This window comes from Opisthocomus hoazin, chromosome 1, assembly GCF_030867145.1.
Source record: "Opisthocomus hoazin isolate bOpiHoa1 chromosome 1, bOpiHoa1.hap1, whole genome shotgun sequence".
Taxonomy (NCBI): Eukaryota; Metazoa; Chordata; class Aves; order Opisthocomiformes; family Opisthocomidae; genus Opisthocomus; species Opisthocomus hoazin.
This window is the reverse complement of record NC_134414.1, coordinates 152,816,693-152,835,585: the sequence shown is the minus strand read 5'-3', so window position 1 is coordinate 152,835,585 and position 18,893 is coordinate 152,816,693. Positions and strand designations below refer to the sequence as shown.

The 18,893-nt window shown below is 40.8% G+C and overlaps 1 protein-coding gene across 1 annotated transcript in view; it reads right to left on the bottom strand.

Annotated features, from left to right (window-relative positions):
* Window positions 1–15,732, bottom strand: part of LOC104335004 (potassium voltage-gated channel subfamily KQT member 1) — a 501,768-nt gene extending 486,036 nt beyond the window's left edge. The window contains exon 1 of the mRNA XM_009940687.2: window positions 15,350–15,732. Within this exon, the coding sequence (XP_009938989.2) occupies window positions 15,350–15,732 (383 nt within the window). The remainder of the gene's footprint in view (window positions 1–15,349) is intronic.
* Between the last annotated feature and the right edge of the window lie 3,161 nt (window positions 15,733–18,893).

Genomic DNA, 18,893 nt, shown 5'->3' with positions numbered 1-18,893 from the left:
AACGTAAAACCCTCCTTGTAATGTCCAGCAGAAAGCTTTTCTCTTTGTACACTACACTATTAACAACATCATGCACTGAAGTGCCCACGTGTAGTGACCATGTTTGTCACTTCTGTCAACTGAACGACACAACGCCACGACACCTACACAGTATATGAAACTTAAAGCTATCGGTGAAGAAAAACCTGAGACTGGCATTCAGAGCAAGGCAGGCAAGGGCAGTACGAGCTCTAAGCAGTACTAGACTGCCACACTGTGTTATTCCAAGACAGTTCAAAGTGGGAATGAATGGGCTCGAGAGTCTTGACCTTGATTTCAGAAAATGAGAAATTACTACAGCCTGTTGATTGAAACCTGGTAGAATAACAAGCCTGGCACAGAAACAGTTATACAATGTCAGAAAGCCTGATATTCGGCCTGAATGCCAGAACGCACGAGGAGACTTTAACATCATGATGGGGAAACGAGCGGTTTCTATGTCCATGTGATAAAAAGCCATGACAAGCAGTGGCAAAAGCATCTGAACCATAAGCACGAGGGCAGCTCACGTGAGGTAGGTACAGACTAAGTTGCAGTGAGGACAAAGTTGAAGACAACCACAGACTAATGAGTAAGTAAGGGCATCAAGTTCTCCACAATTACCAATAGCAAGAATAGCAACAACAACAACAACAAAACCACAAACAAACAAAAAACACAAAAGCAAGCAAGCTCAGTTCAAAGGCAGATCACACAGTCAACCAGCATGCATGAACTGGCAGTAAAGATGTTGTCCCGGTGATCTCTAATCACAGCAAAGCTCTGGCACAAAGACAACAGGTTTAGAAAAGAAGACTATACAATAATTTCTATAGAACTAGACACGAGCTGTAGGAGGGGAGAGCAGGTATCAGTCTGTGGTACAGCTCAGCAGCAAACTGGAGTGGCAGCATTCTTGCAAGCAGTTTCTCACCAGAGAAGGCTGTGTTTTATAAAAACAAAGTTCTGTTTTTATTGAGCCCACCTTGGCTGAAAGATACAGCCAGCAAGCGTCCTCAGTTTTAAGTCTTAAAACAATCTCTGTGATTATTCCCTTTTATCTGAAGGGAAGCCCAGATTTATTTTCCAGCTGGGAAATTTACATGGGGAGAAAAAAAAGTCTTAATAGACGTTAAAAGTGCTGATAATTACCCAGACAACTGCCAGATCCCTGTGGGCACTGACCTCAGCCTGTCCCAGCCAAACTCTTTTCAGTGGTGCCCAGCGACAGGACAAGGGGCAACGGGCACAAACTGAAGCACAGGAAGTTCCGTCTGAACATGAGGAAGAACTTCTTCCCTCTGAGGGTGACGGAGCACTGGAACAGGCTGCCCAGGGAGGTTGTGGAGTCTCCTTCTCTGGAGATATTCCAGCCCCGCCTGGACGCGGTGCTGTGCAGCCTGCTCTGGGTGACCCTGCTTCGGCAGGGAGTTGGACTGGGTGACCCACAGAGGTCCCTTCCAACCCCGAACATTCTGTGATTCTGTGATTAACACCCCTGGGAACTGGCGGACAACATGCACGAAGCTAAAACAACGGCTTTTTACAAGTCCACATGCAAACCCAGACCTTTGCAAGGTGCAGGGACATGCTTTGATAGGAAGAGGGTTGCTCTCAGGGCTCTGAGTGCATCACCACACTCTGTTTACCCTGGTCACCCTTTTGGTACCCTCAGTGCCCTGGCAATGTGTGTAATTACTTCCCACATTCACCTCAGGGCATGCCTACACAAACGTTACTGGAGCTGAAACAGGTACTCCCAAGCTAGCTTTGAACTGGCTAGGCTGGGAACTGCTGATGGCAGACCATCTCAGCACAGGGTAGCTGCCCGAAATGCTAGGTGTGCTTTCTGGTCTGCTGTGGTAGCGGTATCTGGTCTAGCTGGTTTAAAGTGAGTATGTATGCTGCCGTGTCCTGGAGCAAGATGTCCTCAGGGAGAAGCTCAGGAAACCTGCAATCCAATAGCTGTGCAATTTGTCAGATGTTAAACAAAGCAGCATTTCTGCTCTCAGGTTTCTCTTTATACTAGGCATCTCCCTCTACATCTCCTGCTGCTACCTGCCTGCAGCTGCACTCTGCTTTGTGCCTTCCCTACCACCACCCGACCAGCACATTTCTTGCACTCTGTATTCCCTGAGCTATCCCACAGATACAAAAATAATCCCTAACTGTATAGAAATGAGTAGCTTCAGCAACAGTGCCTTTTTTGCAGCTGTGTTCCACAGTCCTTTGTATGTGGAGCAAACCACTCTGCATTGACAAAAACTGTATTTTACTGTCCATTACATTTCAAGTATCACTGGGAAATACTGTACAAGACTATCTACATTTCATTCTTTGCATGAATAACATGAAAAAAATTGTTCAACAAGTATATACAGCATCAGTTATGAGACAGAAGGTCCAGAATACAGAAACAAATATTTTTTTCTAGTGTGTATAAACTCAGCAAAAAGTTCTGTCCTTCCAGTATTATCTATCTGTTAAAACCAGTGAACAAACCAAGACTCTCAGTTCTACTGCTCAGGCATGCACTTAATGAGATAATTTTCTATCGGCTTCCTCCAAGCTCTGTGACAGTCTTACACCATGCAGTTTTGAGTCCCAGAAGGCCTCAGACAAAGGCCTTCCCAATATCAAGACCTCCCTTTTAATCAGCTCTCCAAAATGCCGGAAACCTCCCTCACTAGAGATGCTTTACATTTCAAACACAGCTGTTCTTCCTTTTTCCAAGTCATCCCAAACAGAGGACCTAGACCCGAGATGCTCTAATAACCGTGCTGTATAGCCTGCGGGCTGCTGCAGCCTGTTATCTCCACGAGGACAGAAAAGCCTGCTGAAGTGAGCGGGAATGACAAGTACCTAATTACTACTCCTCACAACTAAGGTGAAAGTAGATCTTCCCATTCCTTACTTGAAGTGTTTAGACATTGAACTTGAAACAGGTAAGCAGTTAGTTTCTGGTATTACCAGCCAACGTCAGATAGACAGACTGAAGATGGCAAAAGTAACTGAAGCATTTTAAGGTCAGTATAAAAATATACAGAAAACCCAAAATGCTACTGTTCCAGGCAGTGATCTTAAGAGCACATACTTTCCCTTTCACTTAACACAGGTAGCCATTCTTGGGTGGACACAACTGCAGTGGGAAGAAGCTGGGACTGCTCTCCCATCTCACTGGTTAGTGGGTCCCAGTGGGGGAGGCAGGAAGGGGCTGGAGCTGAGACCTTTGCGTGCCATTCAGCACCCATGGCTTACATGGCAGTCCCAGAGACAGGCTTTCGCCATTGCTGGTGATGCTCCTGCCATAGCAGTGCAGCTGTTTATGCTCTCAGTGCACACCACAGGCTGTGGGAAAGAAGCCATGGGGTTGAGATGGGTGAGCAAGTGTTACGACAAAAGTGCTGAAGACAAGTAGCGGAAACAAAGGTCAAGTCCTCCCTGTCCCCTCACGTAAATCAATTCCCATAGAAACAAACAATCCTTTTGCACCTTTTTCTCTAATACAGTGGAACAGCATTTTGTTTTCTCTCTCATACCTTTAAACCAGTAGCCAGCGCATACTGCCTTCGGTTTTTTTTATGGTTTCTGCTGCTGTCATTGAGCCATCCACCAGAATGCAGGTTAGTTTTGAAAAGTCTAACCTTGAAGATAAATGGCTTAATTGCCAACTGATCTGCAGAATCCAAAAATCTACAGCTCTGTTGCCTCTTCGACAATCAGGAAACCTCCTTGTGGATTGCTCCTAACAGCCTCTGGGATGCTAAACATAGCTCTAACCAATGACCTTTTTAAACATACTGGAGAAAAAAAAACCTTGGGGGAGTGCCAAATTCCCTATAAAGACAAGGACAACAGTTGAATATGTGGTACCACATGCCAAACTTTAGCAAGACTCACCACTAAATACCACTGATTTGTCTTTAAGGCTCACTTCATGTTTTGGTTTGAGAAACAAGCTGCTCCTCAAAATCCAGTAGCAAAGTCTACCAGCGTCAACTTGTCAACGAGTGACTACCTGGTCCTGGGTCTGCCTAAATATTTCTGATTAGATTTCTGGGATACTTATAGGAAGGATAAGTGGGTGGGTGTGATCATAATTTTGTTGGCTTGGGGTAAAAGTACTTCAAGCTTGTCACATGGCAATTTCCCTTTCCTCCCAGCTGTCAGTTTGGCTTTCGCTTGTTCCCTGCTATCCATACTCTCTCTCCTGCAATGGGCAGTTCTCGGTGCTGCAAGGGGGTGAAAACAGGTTGTGACTGTTTACTTGCTTGCAAGTAGTTGTTTACGTCAACAGAGAATAGCCTCACTTGTTGGTGGCTGTTCAGTTCCTAAAGGGAAGGAGCTGATAAGGAGGAGACATAAATAATTACCAACTAGTAGAGTTGGTCTACTCTTTCCTGTCCTAAAAGATCTGAGGTGCTGCTTTCTGGTATTTTGCAGTTTTTACAGTTTTTCTGTGATTCCCGAGGATTATCAAGACATAGTTGAGCTATTACTTCAACAAACACTCTTTCCCTTTTCTACCATATATATGCTAAAAATAGAGAAGTATTTTCTCTCAAAACACCTGTTTTTCTTTTCCTTCAATTTTTTACTTTTCTAAAGACAGAAACTTACCCAAATCACCTATTTGCAGACTCTTTCTCTCTCTCTCTTTAAAAAGAAAGAAGAAAAAAAAAAAGTTTCATTTATCAGAGGAAAGAGGATTATCTGAGCATTTCTCATTTGGTTTTAGATTCTCACTTCATGCAGCTCACATCAACAGAAGATGGAGGTGCCATGCTTTCCCAAGAGAGGTCTTGCTATTGTACATTACATTTTAGTATTTCTTGATTTCTCCTAAATTCCTTAAGCCTCACACATATAAACAAAATACAACTGCTTTTTAATCAATGTTTTAAACCATCATCCTGAGGTCTGTTTCATGTGTTAACAAATTTAAATAGGAAGTACTGGTGCATTGGACAGTTGATTGACAGGCATTAAAGGTTACAAATGAGTGCCTCTCTGTGTCCTGATCTTCCTAAGCATTACTTCATTTTGGTAAGCAGATAGTGCAACTGTAAACATGTTTCTGTTGTTATTGTAGCCAGGGACAAATTCTGTTTAATACACTGATTGGCTGTGAGCATGATATACTGACGCCTGCAAACACTTGGAACTAGTACGTTAACTACAGCACTGAGAGAAAAATGATGTCAAGTGCTTTATCAAGGGTGAACTCTTTCAAGGTCGTGCTATTACAATCTCATTTTCCATGGAAGACAAGCCTAATGAAAGCTCTTAGAGGAGAAGTATTAATCATTCCTCCTTTTTAAGTTTTGTATCAAATAATGCCATTTCTAGCAAAGACTATCTGTTCATGTGGTTTTTTGTGTTTATCTGCTGCAGATAAGAGTACTTGAAGCGTTGATACAGGAGATGTTTGTGGGAATGTTATCTCTTGAACAACAAAAAAGGGATGGGTGAGGAGGGGACAAACTTATAAACTGGAAAACAGAGATATACTCCTTGGCAACCAAATAAAAAATAGTAGCTTTGTGGCCTTTTGGGCTTGTCAAACTTAATTGTCTCCACAAAATTGTGTTTGCCAAACTTAATTCATTCTGCAAAGTGAAAGAAAATAGACAAAAATTAAAGAAAAGCTATTGAAAGTTATGCTTTGTAGTATTTAGATGCCTTGATCATGGGTCACTGATGTTTTAAAACAACCAGACATGTCTTCCCCTGCTGTGCTCCTTCCTCAAAACTGAGCTGCTGTGACTTACTTCACTATATAGCCCTTCAGCTGTGTAATCGCAAATAGCTTATATGTGTCCCAAATTATATCCAAAACCTACTTTTTTCATTTCTTAGATAATTTTTAATCAGAACTACTGTTTGCCCCAACAAGATGTGAAGCCAACATGTCCCGTTCTACTAACACACTACGACAGAAGATACCCAGTCGCTTCAGCTGGAGTTAAATAACAAGAAAGGGAGATTGGATCGAGGGCAATATGTCCAAGTACATCTATGTGCAACCACACCCATCGAAGCTTCAGCTTTTTCCTTGATGATGGACTACTGTTGTCCAGCAGAGACCGATAGCTTTAAGACAGCCTGTTGTTAGGGAGAATAAATGAGTTTAGTCAACAGAAAGTTCTTTGAGGGTGTTCCACAGGCATGGGCTGCTTTTTGTTTTAAGTGGTTATTTTGTGGCAAGAAAATTAAGGAAAGCATTTCTATTTTTTCATGATATAAAAGTGCAAGATATTCTCATTCCTGAGTGCATGAAGCACTTAATTTTCTTCTAAATGGGATTATACTGTCTTATGTTGAATAGCCATGTGCTTCTATAAAACATTCCTGCTAGTCTGAATAAAACCTCATTCCTGGTGCTTACATATTTTCGTTATCCAAAGGAGTTTCTGACTAAGTCATAAAGAGAAGGTTGTCCATGAGCCTTTGTAGGCAAGTTTTAATGTCCCTCAGTTCTCTCACAGATCTATTTCCAGGCTCCTGAGGCTTGATGTTTTGTCAGCGGTCTTGCACTTATATATATGTGATCATACACAATTAGAGTTGGTTGGAAATTTTGGTAAAGGAACAATTTTTCTGTTGAAAATACCAATATGTTAAAATTAGAAAGTAGTCTGGGAATGTGTTGGTTTCAGCAGAACTGGGGGAGAACAGACAGGTTTTAGTGGAAGCTTGCCTAGCTTTGGACTCTACTAACAGGCAGCCTGTCTGGCAGGGAGTTTGGGCATATCTGACTTTCTGTTTTGCCTCAAAATAAAATATTTTCCAGGATTTGAAGCCTTCAACCAAAGGAAAAATCCACCTATAACATGGGTATACTGAAGATGTCTGGTTTCAGTTTTCTCTTCAGCTCATTCTAGGTTGCATCCAGAAATGCCTGATAGCCCAACTGCATGTAACATGAAGTTGTCCATCTGGCTCCAACCAGAAGTAACTAGTTAATATTTCTACAACACCTAGAAAATTTGAAAAGTAATTTACAAACACACATTGCTATTCTGTATTTTTCTTGAGACCTTTCACCTGCATGAGTATAAATTATCACAAACCAGTTTGAATCAATAGCTAATACCAACGCTGTTCAAATCACAGCATGAGCCACACATCATACAAAAATATCTCCCAGTTCAAACTGACTTTCTGAATCAACTGCCCAAAGAGACGTTATTTTTAAAACATCCACAGCTCATACTCGTAATGAGTGCTTCACATTTTTGAAGAATTTAACAGCCTAACATCTTCGCTGCTCTTTAAACAGCACTGATTTGGTTTTTGCCTTTTCTCCGAGTTTAGCTGGCACTAGTTCAGAACTGAAAAATTACATTCATGCATCCGTTACAATTGCCAGAAGCACTGATCTTACAGAATGCTTTTTTCAGTGCACTGCCATTCCTAGGGTTTAAGCTCTCTGATTCAGTTGAGGACCTCTGTCTTCCACTAATGTCTGTGCTGCTATGTTTGTCTTTTTTGCTCTTATCTCCACATGTCTTATTACCAGAATGTCTGGATGTCCTCTCCTTCCCTGGGCACAGTAATCAACCTTCCATTTTGATTTTGTAGCACTAAGACTTTCCAGAAGAGACCTAATAACTTCTTTAAACATTGACAGAAACAGTTTATGATCATGACTTCATGATCAGTGTTCATGATACTGATACATTTATCATCGACCTTGACTGTGAAACAAAAAAATCAGTAGGTTTTGGCATGTGACCTATGACACATCTCCACAGGGACAGGAAATTACTACCGCCATTTACAAAGTAACACCGACATCTTCATAGTACTCACATTAATTAATATTTCTTAACTTCAGTATCAAAAAAGAGAAAGAATGCATATAATGATGCCGTACAAATACTTCCAGTAATAAGTTAATGCCATCTTGATTATCACAAAAACATCTGAAATTTTTCTTCCTGAATTTGATACCATGTTTACATCAAGGAATATCTTGTTATATTGCTGGTTTCTGTAAGAGCATTTTTTTCCACAGAAGTATAACCAAATTCCACCAATAACACCATATCAACACCACATTACAATATTTGTTTTCACTATAGAAACAAATGGTTTCACTATAGAAACAACATTAGCCTGTGGGGACATTAATGCATATTCATTACACAGTCTATTACAAAATTGAGCTTCTAGAAGAAGATGGATTGAATTTCTTCCAGAAATGATGGAAAAAGTCATCAATAATTTCAAAAAATGAAAATAAAACTTACGTAGCCTGTGGCTTTGTGCCCTGTGGTTAGCTTATTCTGTGCCTAAAGCAAAGTACGCTCAGATCAAAGTTCTTCCTTAGGAAATTTCATAACATCTCTCTCCTGAAAAGACTCATTGGTGCCAAATAATCTAATTAAGCTCAAAGTGAAGCGTTTTCATCTTTGGGTTTATTCATTTCTCTCTCCTCTACCCAAATGCTTATTTTAACAAAACACGAAGAAACTTAATATCTCCAGCGTGTCTCATCCTCTGTCAATATTAGTTGAAATGTGCCAATTGGCTCAAAAGATTTCAGTAAGGCACTTTCAGACAGACGCACTCAGACAGTGTGGTTGCATAAACCTCATTTCCTTAGGAAAAGAGGCTAAAAATTTTAACTGTCACCATGTATTTATAGAACAGCCCAATCTTGGAACTTTACTGAATCCTAAAGATAATGCTGTTTAATATTAGTGCACCTCCATTAGCAACTTAAGCCGTTCCACCATATCATCTGGTTGAACATGCAACCATAAGCAGTAAGAAGAATATTCCCCTTCAATAAAATTAGTACTTCTTGCATTTCTTCCCTTTAATACCACTCATGTTTTGGTACCTGAAGTTAATCATCATAGACAAAACATCAGCTTAGTACCCCTCTGTAGCTAGTATATAGACAAACAGTAGCTACTGTACTTCTAAATTGGAAAACTTGTCAGTTCAATTTCTGTGTAAAATGTCCAAATAAGTAACTGTTATCCTGGAAAGAAACATCCAGAACCCAATAACAATAATAATAATGATGATGGTGATGATGATGATAAAAAGCCATAACTTACCCTTCTGAAAGCACATCATGTCCAGACCTAGGCTGTGACATCAAGGTCAAAACCAGAATCTCGAAAGCAGTCATATGCTTATAATTACTCTGAACTTTAGTTGTTGCTCATATTACAGTCACATCATTGGAAAGAGCAAAATATCTGCTTGCATTCTAGAGATAATTGCGGAAAGTACAGAAATGGGAATTTGGCAGTCCCTTTGAGATAAACAGTTATAAATAATGGGCTATAGGCTCCATTTACAGATACAAATAGAAGCAGGAGAACACTATGCTAACTTGCTATATATATTTAGTTTCACTAACTGATAGCCACTACACTCAAAGAACCAGAAGATATGGAGGCAAGTGCCCCACAGTCATTAAAAGGAACCACTAGACCCTTATATTTTTGCATTTTAATGTTTTTTACATCAGCAGCAGTTGTGTGCCAAACAAAAATGGAGTGTCAGCCAGAATGGTGGCTCTTAACTTCTTCAAATGCATTAACAGAACACAACTAGAGCAGTTCTTCTATGAAGTTGAGGGAAGTAAAAAAATTGAGAAAGCAAAGTCTGAAGAGAAACAATAATAGGAGATTATGCATTTTTTAATTTGTCCCAATAATCTGAACTCTCTTTGTATTACTCGTGGTGATACAGACTTTGGTACGCAGAAGCTTTTCTAAGGGAACAAACCCTTAGCTGGCCAGCCTCCATTTTACAAACGTGTTCTTGATCTTCTGTACTTTCCTCCCAAAGTTATAAGTTAGCGACATTACCGATTTTGTTGATATTTTCATAACGGTCATGCACTTCTAAATTACTCAGCAGTAATTTCTTAGATGAGTTCTTTTCAACAAGCTGCCAGGAGCACGTATGAGTGTGTGCATGTATGCCTCTCTGTGAAGAAGCTGTGGGAGTCAGTAAGAAGGAGGAGAGAGGTAACAAAGCAAGCTTAGGGCACGTTTTCATATGCAACTGAGCCACCACCACAGTTCTCTGGTGGCAAAAAGAAGAGCTTTCCCTAACTCCATTTCAGTCTTGGCCAACTGGTTACTACAGTTTCCAGCAACAACAGGCCATTTGCTGAGATGCTATAACTCCTGAAGATACCAAAAGCTACTCACTTCCTTGCTGGGCTAGATTTCTACCACTACAGTGAGTTGACTTTGCTTAGGAGGGCTAAGTCGAGTGCCAGAAGCAGAACGCATTATGTAGGAGAAACGTGTGGCAAGGAGAGAAGATGGAAGGGTGAGAGAGAACCTTCTCCTTTGGGTACTGGGAAACTATTATGCCAGCTCTTGTGAAACCATACTCTAAAAAGGACATTCTCCTTGTCTTTCCCATGTGGTCAACAGAGAGACAGACAGCATCCCCCAGGAAAGACTCAGAGAAACAGCCGTTATTCTCTCTGAGTCACCTTTTGGAGGAGTTGTTTCCCCATAAATCATAAGGGAGCCTGGAGAGAAGACTTTGTTGCTAGGCAAACTCTGCATTTGTGAAATGTTTTGCAGTCAAACCAGGTGGTCTGCAGTACTTGCCAGATGATTTGCAGTGTTACTTTGCAATCATTCTGTACCATTTTATATGAAATTTAACAGGTGATTATGATCCATCAGGAGCACTAAGAGAACAATAGTGGACAGTACTTCAAGATGCTGAACGTGTATTACTAACCTGACAGAAGACCATTCACTTTTTCCTGCTGGGCCAGGTTTCTGCTGGTGTAATAAGTTGAACTGGCTCAGTGATTCAAGCATATGCAAGGACAGCTAGAGCTGGCAGGAGCAAGGTGAACAGCTAAGACAGATGAGAGGAGCAGAACTGGAGGTGGTTTGTCAGCAATGGGCTGTTAGATCGGCTCACCCTATGCCGTGGGAAGTTATGGGATAACTTTTAAATGAGAACAAGGTTTAACACTCATTTAACAAGTGGCCAAACCAGCACAAAGTAACCTGGAACAGCTGTAAGTTCTTACTTAAACTTTCACAGTGTTACATGACAAGAAAGTGGCAGGCCTGAGAACACAATCAGAGTCCCTCTCATGGGCCTCCTTCTTGCCTTAGACCTGCCTCCCTTTTCAACCAGCCTGTGGTTTCTCTGCTGACTGCCAGCAAGCCTTCCAGCTGCGCTAACTCCAGCGGTGATGCTGACATCCGTTCGCTAAGAACTGGACTGAGACCAACAGCTCCTTTTCTATCTCCCCACAGTCACTACTTCTTGTTCACTATTGACTTGGATGAGATTCAAACCAGTTGCCTACGGGTGAAAGGTTCCTTCTCCCATCATGAATTCCACGCTCCCTCCTTCCCTTAGCTTCCAGCTGTCATCTCCTACCCCTTCTTCCTTCCAGTGGCTCTCTGAGCTTCTTGACCATTTTCAGCTGTCCTGCTGTTCCAGCTCCTTGTGCCTATCCAGCCTTCTGATGTCCAAAAGCTGCTAGTCCTTTTTTTCTTTGTCCTTCCTGCTTAAGTCTACTTGTGTTTGTTCTTGAGGTAGCCTGCTTTAGTATTGCTTTTTCTCCAGTTTCAGCATCACTGGCACCAGTCTGTTTCTATGACAATCCCATCTAGTCTTTGTCTCTCAGTCCCAGGTTCTTCTGTGTCCCTGTTTCACTAGACTCAGCCATTTGTTCTGCTTCCTCACTTCTTAGTCCAAGTGCTACCCACCCAGGTTTCCTTTAAGCTTCTGGCTTTTAAATAAAAAATTCAGCTACTCAGCCAACAGCAGTTGAAAAGACCAAAATTAGAAGTCACTGGATGTTCCAGAGAAATGGAAATGATAGGACAAGGCGGTTGGATTGCAGTGAGTAAAAACAACAGGGCGTATCTGATGGGAAGAGGTACTACAGATCCACCTTGCTTGCTGAGACACAAGGCCAGTTAGCCTCAGTGCAAACCTGTGTAAACTCAGTTGTTTTTTTACTGGCACCAGAGCCGGTGCAGCTGTACAGCACAGGGCTGCACTGCAATGTACGTAGCCTTAGGCTGACTCAAGGTGGCCTCTGTCACTCACAGAACAACATAACATACGCCAGCGAGCAGTTACCTCTTCTCCCTGAACACAGGTGAAACCATATGGCTCTATTACCAGTCACCACTTCAGTGTGTGAGTGCATGTGGGCATGCTTATGGTGACCACCTTCTTTCAATGGGCCTGAGTTGCACCTTCGTACTTCCAGATCTTTGCCTCTACAAATGTGGCAGAAAAGCTGGACCATCTTCTCCACCCTTTGTCTACAGCCAAGGTGGCCTGCAAAGGCTTGGCAGTGTAACATTCCCCACCACAAACACTTTCTGGCACTTGTGGCACCTACATTGGATTCTGGTTTTGGTTTATGATCATTGCTACCTGGTGTCTAAACAGGAGTCAATAATCTTGTTATCAGGAAAACTGTCTGCTTTCACCCCCCCCACCCCCCAGTTCACATGTATGTGAACACATTATTTTAGCCAAATAAACACAATATTCTAGACCACAACTGAGCCATTCCAGTTGTAATTAAATGTATATATGTTTCAGAAATGTAAATCCATCACACGAATAAGGCTCCACTTACAATTAAATGATTTAAATGTGTGGATTTGCCAAGTAACGTTATTACCATACATAACTCATCACCGATACATATTGTACTTTTCATTCAAAAGCTAAAATATGAGGGTTATACCCTAATATCTTGACTTTTGGATGTGATTTAAGCAAGTGCAAAGCTGAGTTTAGAAATCAAATTCAAGCCAGGCACACACTTTGTTTTCTGGACTGAGGACCATATGGCAAACAGCTGGACTAGCAAATACTGATATCCAATACCTTAAGGCTCTTCACAGCCACAGAAATTGGTTGGTTAGGATCAATGCATTGCTTTTGCACACCACAGCTGTTTCTCAAGCCCTCACCCCTTTCTAACTTGTCAGTGAGATCCTCTGCTCTCGGGGGTTTCAGGAGCTAAGTATTTCATACTTCCAGTGAAGCTGAAAATTACCTAAGTCAGAAGGTTTTCAGGACTGGGAAGGGAAATTCTCAAGCAAACCCACACACCCCTTCAACTCCACTAAAGTAACACAAATTCCAGATTTAATTAGGCAAAAATAATTCCCTTTTCTAACACACATTATAAAGTTCCTTAAGAAGCGCCAGTTTACCCCCTTCAAAGAACCTTGAAGTATCAGGCACACTACAAATATTATAGGACATGAGATTATCTTGGTAGTTTCAGAACGCAAAAGGAAGATCACCTCCTGGAGCACTTGCTGTTCCCTCACCTTGCCTGTTTCTGGAAAGTTAGGTTCCTTCTAGCAGAACCGGCCACAGATCAGAACAAACTCCAGTCCCTCTTGGACAGAAACTTCCCACCGGTTTGTACATGAGTTATGTGGTCTTTGTGGCATACGAAGCACAAAACGACACTGAAGGGATGCTGCACATCCAGCTCCTCCAGGCTGCACAAATGTCAGCTACATACTTGGAAGACTGGATTTGTTATAAAAATAGTTATCCTGATCAGATCAACTCTACATAATTTACCCCCAAACCACAGTAATAATATGGGAAACTTTTTTGTTAATAAATTACAAGTTGCTCTCATTATAAAATTAACTGTATTTTAGATTAGCACTTAATTACTTTCACAATGTTTAACTTTAATGACATTTAATGTTATATAGTATGTTCTTTCCAAAACAGAAACTTGTTAGATAAATGAACACACCATGTAGTTATTGGGATAATTATTAGGACAAATGTACTTAAGACAAAATGGTGGCCAAAAAATATGTTTTAAAAGTTTTCTTTAAAGCAATCTTAAAGAAAAAGCCTTTAAAAGAGGTCGATTTAGATTTCCTTTCATTTAAATTAGGAATCCTTGTACTGTTAAAAAAAAAAAAAAAGGAGAGTTTTCTGTCAGTAATACCAATATTTTCTCCAGTTCTCTAGGGGGGAAAGGTGTGTGTGAATAGATTTTTTAATTTTTTTATGTTAATGTCCATTGCAGAATATAAATCAGAATTATAGGTCAATCTTACTCTGTCATAAAACCAACACAGATGATGAAACAAATGCATTTTAGCAAGATTAGTAAGTCCTAACCTGAAACAGGCTTCAATCACAACTATTCACATATTTAAGTCTTCACAAATTACATCTGTTTAAGCCTTAGGAATTATTATATACTATAAGCATAGTCCTTGAAAGTGGCCTATCCTTTTACTTTGCAAAATTTCATGAATCAAAAAATCTTTTTAAAAAATCCGTATACATGATTTTGAGGGGTGAAAGGAAGCGGGAAGTAAGATGACTGTCTGTTTTATGCCAAATAGAAGTATTATGATTCATTCTTAGAATTACCATGTATTTCTCTGGGCAGGTCCTGACTGCAGTAACTGAAGTTTTTTTGCAAAATGCAGTCAGGCCATAGAAAAGTTCCTCTGAGACAAACAGAATAATTTCCGCACTCTGCATTTCTTTAGGATATATGCTAATTTTATAATAAAAGCGAGGACTTTAGGCCTAGTTTGCATTCACTTTAGCCAGTAAAACTTCCTCTCGCCTCATCGAGAGCACAATTGGACCCTTTCTACAGCTAAGATGACAAATTATCACTCTTTTAAGCAGCATTCAAAACAGTAATTGAAGTCTTGCTAAACTTGACAGATACCATAAGCAGCTCAAAGAAAACAGTAACAGCTGTATTAACATGTTAACCACTGTTTTACAAGGGTAAATGGAAGCCTTGCATGTACTACATAGATGGTCTAATGAAAAACTTTTTGCTAAATTTGTACTCAATATGTGTTCACAACTGTAAATTAATTCAAATTAGTAATGTTATCATTATATGTTTGTCCAACAAATCACTTATTTTGGCACTTCAGCATGAGCTACACGGACCTATAAAAATGTGATGTATCTGATCGCAGCCAAACCTTCCACACTCCTGCTGAAAACTGCAGTGTCTGAAGCTAGCACAATGTCAAGCAGCTAAGGCAGCAACAAAAACTGCCATGAGTATACAGGACTTCACCTCAGGAATATCAAATACACAGATATTTGTATATCTTGGCAGACAAATATCAAGACTAAAAAGCACTTCTCAAAAAGTTAATGGATATAGCAGCTGAGCCCCTGAGAAACTGGCTTCTCCATTGCTTTCCGCGGGATTACTCATTCTGCAGGTTTCAGCCTGAGAGCTCAAGTACTGCGAGTTCTGCCTGATTAAGTGGACAGTTTGAAATTTTTCTTACGCCGAAGATTATGTGAAAATGTAGGTACTTACACAGCAAAATGATAGATAAAACACTTCCATCCGCTGGGCCTCTCCAGGAAGTTGTAGACATCTCCCTGCGTGCTAGTTTTAGTTAGATAGCGGCTATGGAAACACTTTGTCGTACAGACCCTGCAGACTTCACTTTCCGTCAAGGCTGCAGCCTTTGTGCCTTCCCCAGGGTTGTGGGGAATCCTGGATCCATTATCCAGGGAGGTTTCGGGATCCAGCGCCACAGCAGAATACTGCTTGCTGTTCAGGTTCTCCCTGACTTCCAGCAACGCTGCAGATTTCTCATTGCCATTCAGACCGCTAAGCTGGGAAGCGGAGCCTTGAACGTGTCCACAGAGGTTATACATCGGGTCCCCAACAGTTCCTCTGCTGTCACAGGACATTCTGTAACAGCATACAGGTATTACCAACCCAGATCAATATTTAAAATCATGAAGAAGGTATTGTATGTCCTCCCTGCCGAGGGTGTTCGCCAGCAGCAGATAAGATGACTTTGCTGTTATCACGGAGCTTCTCTCTGTGACAGAAGTGTGAGCTGTCAGCCTGTCACCTGCTGTCACTCACAGCCTCTGAAATTAAATCAGAAAAACTTATTGGACAATGACACATGCAAGACATCAGAAGTAACAGGAGGCTGGGAAAGGAAAGAGGTTAAGACTTCTGGAGGAAGACAGAATATCAGTATTTAAAGTTACATCTGCTAAGAAGGAAGCTTAAAACTACTTAAATAGTGCAACAGTAGTACAGCAGCAGAGTTATCTTGAATGTTGATCCTATGATATTATTTTAAGCTAAGCAGTTCCTGAAGTGTCCCGATTAAAGGTAGAACTGTGAAAATCTCCTGGAATTTATAAACTTGCTGTTGCCCAAAACACATCTGACTGATGTTTTGAACTTCAACACCTACATCTCAAGAGATCTTATCTAGAGTATCAATGACAGAAAGATTTTAAGACTTGAATAAATTATTTCAGTCACCTCATGGGATCTGATTTTGCAGTCTATGGTACTCAGGAACAATTTTTCTCTAGTGTAAAAAGGAGGATGCCATTAACAGTAACTGTGACTGGAAGGTTAATATTGTTACAAGAGAAAAGATCAAAGATTTATGGCCTGATTCTTGATTTTCTTCAAGCTGTTTAATGTCTGCTGCTAACTTAGCTACTCTCAAGTAAGTACTTAGAGAAAATAGAACAGAAAACAAGGCTCTTACAGATCTATATGTATTTCATGGGGCAGACTTAAATTGCTGCTAATACACAGATACTAGCAGCAATATTAGACATTCTGTGAGACTGAGAGCAGCTGTCTTTCTGAAGTGACATTTTTTGTACTGCCTCATTTCTTACACAGTTACAAAAAGCTTCCTTGTCTAAAACGCTTAGCTAAAATGAAGATATGAAAATATTATGAAAATACAAGAATATTAAAACTATCATGAGAAATGACTTTAACTTTAAAGTACCACTGATTTTAAAGTCAAAATTACATCTGTAATGTCATATTTTAACACATTGTATTATCCACAATATAATGTCCACATGCCTAGGAGTTGCAGCTGACTGCTCCTCTGTCAGAAGGGACTCACACCCACATTATGAGTTACTTTAACCTCAGCAGAATAGAGTAATTTAGAGAAAAAGAATTTCAGCCTTCACACCCTCTTCTTAAATGAAGCCTATTTTTTGTTGTTGCTTAAAGATCTTCACGTGTAGTGAATGAACTACCACTGTAGTACATCTGAACAGAGCCCTCTAAGCTATTCCACAAAATATTTACATGGAGTAGTGGACTTGTTACAATGTGCTCATTTTTTAACACTGGTCACAGTAAGGTGGGCTGATGCATTTCTACATTAGTCCCATGGCAGACACAGAAATACTTCCTTTCCCTCATCAGTCCTCCTGATAATGAAAAGCTGTAGGAACCAAACATTGAGGGTAAAACACAAAGCCCTCATCCAAGTCAATCTACAAGAACACAAGAAACACCTGTCAGAAGTACATTCCCTTCACATCATTCATTTTAGGGTGCTGAGGCCACCTAGACAAGCGCTTGTAGCAAAGGCTGGCCACCCAGCAATTGCAAACAGAGCGACCTGAAACACACTTGCTACCCTGCTTAATTAAAATGGGGGATCCCACACAGTCAGACGCAAAGCACAGAAAAACCTGGAACCAGCTGGCAAACAGTACCTGCTTTGTTTTGTGGCGTGTCCTCCTAGCCCTCCTCTTTGCTGCTCCCTCAGCTCCATGCAGCAGAGTCCCTGGATAGGTGGGGGGAGAGGAGCTGCTGCCTGACCCTGCCCCCAGCTTGTCAAGTCCCACCCTGAGCAATGCAGGGTCCCTCCCTTTTATCTGCCTTATATGGCTGCCCTTGGAAAAGGCAGAGAAAGAACTGGGGAACAGATCTGATGGTTTCAGAGAGGAGTTACTTGTGCCTCTTCCTGCTGTCAAACCCAGCAATCACAAGCAGCAGTTTGATCTTGCTGAGGATCATCCTCCTTTCCCTCCCAGTCCTTTTCTTATCTGCATACGCCTAATTGCAATGGGTTAAGAGTGGCATTTCCTTACTTCATGTCTTTTAAAAATTTGAATTAGGTGTCACTTGTAGCTAGCTGGCCGCTCAGCAGCAGGCTTTCATATTGAGTAAGTCTAAACAGGCAGCTCCAGTTGTTTGTTTTTTTTCCACTGAAGTTTTGGCAAAACCAACAGCAGCACTTCATTATGTTACATTAAGTAATGGAAAATCGGAGTTGTCTATTGTTGTTGCCTTTCTGAACTACTGCTCTTTTTTTTTTAATTTGATGAGGAAGAGAATCCCAAACATAAGCATTCCATCATCAAATCCCTCATCGTGTTCTCGAGCTTTCTAATCAGGAAGGAGCAAGTGAATACTACTATTTCTCTCTTTTTCTCCCTTTTGCAACACAAAACAGACTATTGTCCGAAACGCCAGCATTCTGAACATGAGTTGCTTCTCCATTTTCCACAGCTGTGTGGTCAAGAATGAAACAGAGGCAACCATTTCACCTTTTGTTCTGACAGTGGGGGAATGTTACCATTTCACATGGTCCTCAGCTTTTATCATAACTGTTCACAGGGCTGAGACCTCTCATTCCTTGCAAAGATTATCCCAGGAAGTTACTTTCTTAGTTCCCCAGTTCTATTTCCATACCACTGCAAAAAAAAAATGTTCTTGGTTCCTTTCTTTTTCTGGTAAGTATAGTCTGATCAGTATTACACTTTTACTTCTCTAAAAACCCCTCCAGAACATCATCCTTCGATGCTACGTGAGCCTCTGTTTACACCTCACACAGAACTGAATACAGTATTCCAGATAGTACAGTAGGTGAGCCATTGAGATGGACTAATACCCGACCAGAGCCACAGAAATCCTTCTCCAGGTTCTTTGCACATGCTTTCTCCTTGAAATGCTTTCTACATCAAGTAATATCTTTCTGCTCTATGAACTTTTCCAGACAATAATTTCCTAAATGCAAAGATTGTTGTCTGTTTTAACTTCTGACCTCTCCTGAATATAA